The sequence below is a fragment of the Populus euphratica genome, unplaced genomic scaffold (genome assembly GCF_000495115.2).
Source record: "Populus euphratica unplaced genomic scaffold, PopEup_1.0 scaffold10.1, whole genome shotgun sequence".
Taxonomy (NCBI): Eukaryota; Viridiplantae; Streptophyta; class Magnoliopsida; order Malpighiales; family Salicaceae; genus Populus; species Populus euphratica.
Window position 1 is genome coordinate 214,191 of NW_011499856.1, and position 4,427 is coordinate 218,617.

General features: G+C 29.7%; 1 protein-coding gene across 1 annotated transcript in view; it reads right to left on the reverse strand.

Moving 5' to 3' along the window:
- Positions 1–2,532: 2,532 nt before the first annotated feature.
- Positions 2,533–4,427, reverse strand: part of LOC105123502 (putative tRNA pseudouridine synthase) — a 4,556-nt gene continuing 2,661 nt past the window's right edge. The window contains exon 5 of the mRNA XM_011023137.1: positions 2,533–3,616. Coding sequence (XP_011021439.1) covers positions 3,167–3,616 — 450 coding nt within the window. The 3' untranslated portion in view covers positions 2,533–3,166. The remainder of the gene's footprint in view (positions 3,617–4,427) is intronic.

A 4,427-nucleotide genomic window follows, 5' to 3' on the forward strand; every position in this document is an offset into this window, starting at 1 on the left:
AAAAAAAAAAGAGTGGAGCTGTCGCCCGACGTTGTGTAGCGACACCAAGTATGTTGTCTCTCGTTTCTTACCAGCTTTGTATGCATTCTTGGTTGCATTCTTAATGTTCAAGAGAAATTTAATTCACTTGAATAATAACAAGTCAAGGCATGCGTGAGAAAACCCATGCATGCCTTTGTGCCTAGTGGAGTCACTGGCTTGGCCTAGTGACCCGGCTAGGCCTGTTTGGTTCAACTTAGCCACATGAGTTGAGCTGGACCCAACTCCTAAAAATATAAGTAATATCAGTGTTTTTTTATGTATTTATTTTTTTATATTTTTATATTGTAAAAATACAAATCTTGTATTTAAAATATCTAGTTTTTGACACAATGTTTTCATATATATATAATGTTTTCATGTATATGACCAATACCCTAACATATTTTGAATGTTTTTTATATAAAAATTATTTTTTATTGAAAAACTTATTGTTGGTCATTTATGTTATGTCTATAAGTTTATTCATAATATAATGACTGATGGATTTACAGATAGAAAAAGCATGTAAAAAAAATTATCTATTTTTTTTTGTTGATTTATCTCTCAATGACACTCTACAAATAAAATTTTTTATCAATATTTTTATTTTTATTTATTAATTTTATTGTAAAAATGAGCATAATCATAATGATTGAGGGCAATATTTAATCAATTAAAAGGTAAAGACCTACTCAATAGCTAAATTTTATTTTTCTAATTTTAAACCATGGGTCAAAACTCAACATATCTCACTCTTGAATTTAACTCTTTATTTTTATTCATAGGACCCCTTAGAGCATGATTTTACTGTATTGTTATTAAACTTGATTTTGTCAGACCAACTTATAATTTATTAATATAAAACTTAATTTGGGTTGATTTTTAAATAAAATAATATAAAAATTGATTTTATTTACTTGGTGGATCAACTCTTTACTCTATAAATTTAGTTAAATTTTATTTTAATTTATTTAAAATTATTTTTGATATTTTTTTAAATAAAATAAAATAATACTATTTTAAATATACTAAAGTCAGTATGAGTTAATATGTTCAATCCATGTTTTGATTCTTGGACTAGATTTTTGATATATAGATAGACATATGCTATGGCGACAAAATCCTTCCATATCATCATAATACGATTTCTGGGGATGAAACAAAGACGAAATTGACGTCTGAGGCAACAAATAATTTCCACCATATATCAAATCTATTTTAATGCAGCTTTCAATTATATATATATATATATATATATATATATATATATATGTCAATGTCATTGCATCTGAGTTGAACATTCATTGTGTTAATAAAATAATAATGATAATGATGATGATGATATTTATATAGTTTATATCATAATTTTTTTTTAATTTATCAATTTATTCTTGAATCAAGTTTAAGTTTTTTTACAAGATACTGGAGCTGAACTGAAATAATACGTTCTCAAGAATGAAATATATTTTCTCAAATATGGAGCAAATCAAATCCATGTTTAAATCAAATCCATGTTTAAATTTAAATTGAGATACAATTTTTTGTTATATATATTTTTTAATTCAAACCTGAGATAATAATGCATTTATCATATATATTAAAAAATACATATAGAGCAACTTTTTCATGCACCTAAATATTTTTAAGAACATGAAAACTAATGCTTGAACTGAAATTGAAATACTAATTTAACTTTTTTCTTATATATTCTTTTGTTCTTTTTTAATTTAAACTCATGATGATAACTTAGAGAGTAAAATTATTTATCACTTTTGTTTCTAGAAGAACATTCTCATCTAAACCACTTTCATCACTTTTTAATGTTTGGTAGCTTAAAGAGTGTTGGTTCAAGGAAAATATTTTCTAAAAGAAAATGGCCTTAAAATAAGAAAAAAATTGGCCTTAAAATTTTTTTTTTCAAAAACACTTTTCAAAACTTAAAAAAAAAAATTATTGTTATTTATTTTATTTGAAATAATTTATTTTTTATTTTTTATTATTATGTATTTTATTTAAAATAATTTATAATTTTTTTTTTAAATTTCACTCTCTCTTAACTTTTTTATATATCAAATTTAATTCATGTTGTTTTAATTATTATTTTTTTTATTTAAAATAATTTATAAATTTTAATTTCAATTTCACTCATGTTAAATTTAATCCTTATTCTTTTAAGAAACTTGAAAAAATAAAATATTAATAAATTATTTTTTAACTTATTTTTCATTACATGAATAAACACTAAAAATTATTTTTTAATTTATTTTTTATACGCATGTCAAACATAAAAAAATAATTCATTTTTAAAAATTCACTTTCCATAAACTATTTTCAAAATTAAAACTATTCTTCAACGAAGAAACAGAGTTACATAGATAAAAAAAAAACATGTAGTTATCAACTGATGAAAACACAAAGCAATAATCTTCCACTTACGTGCAGGTTTTAACTACTTAAAGAGTCGTGATGGTTAGGACCCCCAAAAGACATGGAGAGTGAACAAAAAAGATAGCTAGAGATCAGACAGCAAAACTCATCATGGCATAAAGACTCCCGACATTTGTGAAATTACACGTTTAAAACTATTTATGCATGATACATGAAAGATACAGCATGCTTTGAGCCAGTATCTCATGTGCTAAAGGTAAAAAAGACACCAAAACTGCCAAGAACTCTTTCACTTTACTTTTGATTGCGAAGTTTCTTGTTCAGCCTATTCAATCTCTCCCCATATTGAGGACGTGATGGACCCAGCAACCATCAGCCACTTTAACATGCTAGAAGTTGCAAGGGCGATCCACCATAGTGTGTGACCCCCAGCCTTTAGCACAGTGCTGTGGCATCAGTACTTGATCATCTGAACAATCTAATCCAGCATCACGAACAGAAACTGGGTATTACCCTGGTATTTTGATGACCAGTCAAGAAGCAGCGTCTCAAAATGGTAAGGTGCATGCTCAAGCAACCTTGCAAATGGTTATTTCATATTATTGGTGAGAACCAATCACCAGGGTACAGACAGGGAAACAGAGAGGCTCTGGCATTACAGATAATTCGCCCTGTTAGACATCAGACAAACAACAAACCGGGTCGTGAAAATCTGTCAAAAAAATCACAAGTCAGATGACAAGTGTTATACCCCGTTTCACTGATTTACAACAGATTCAATGCTTTTCCTGATCTTAAAATTTTCCATCCAGACTTTCCGAGCAATCCTGACTTCATCCAATTGTGCATCAGGAATGCTTGTGTACTTGTCCAAATTCTCAACCCATTCCTTCCAGGGAGGCTTACAAGGGTCCAAGAATTTTGAAACTTGAGGTAGCATCATAGTAGAATAGAACTCATTCACAGCCCTGAGAATCTCTTCTGATTCGACCATTGTCTCCATTCCAGGCCTTTTCCCTTCACCAGATTTTTTTCTCAAGGAAAAATCGTTTCCCCTCAAAATCAGAACTTCAGATGGAGCAAGGGGTAGAACAATCCTTGAGAACTTTGTCAGTGACAACATTATGAGATCTCTTGGAAGTACCTTCCGCTTTACAGCCACAGCTGTCCCTACCATTTTGCGGATCTGGTGAACCACATAACAATTATGTTATAAAATATGTGAAACACATTAGAAAACAATGACAACAGTACACAATAAGCTTTGTTTGCTTAAATTTCTTCTCCATTGAAGAAGCAAAGACGTTATAGGTGTACGAGATGTCAAGCATGAGTGGAATCAACCATTCTGTATTGCATACAATACAAACATATGACTAGTAGGGACTGCAAAAGGATGAGGTCTGGTTTATGTACTTCACATCAATTAGCTTAAACAAGGGGCAAATTTGTGTGCATCAGATAGATAACAAATCCTGAACGATGCAAGTCAGATTCAACTCTATCGTCATGTGATTTTTAAACTTTCATTTTCACGTCAATCATGGTTTGAAACACCAAAATGAAATACTCCATGACATGTAAAGGTGAATTCTGAAAATGAAATGGATATCATAGGGGTTTCCTGGAATCAATACAAGTACAGCTCAACTCAACTAAGACTCAAAATCCCAAATTGGATGACATCAGCTACATGGATCCACTGCCTCCATAAATTTCTCTTACACAGATTAAAACCGAAATCACTTGAAGCCAAGACCACAATAAATTTATGTAAAAGCTTTTTTTATTCCCAATATATTAACTTGAGAATGCCAGCTGAACTAAAACACATGACAAACATGTACTAAATAAGCATAGATTAACTTCTGGAAGGAATGAGGAAGCAGTTTCACAGTAATTTTTGTTAAGTCAATTATACTAGGCTTCTACACACTTCCTGACAAATTCCTTAGAGATGAAAATTAAGCACCCTATAAGCAATCTCCAAGAGACTTGCAGAGGATACATACGCCATG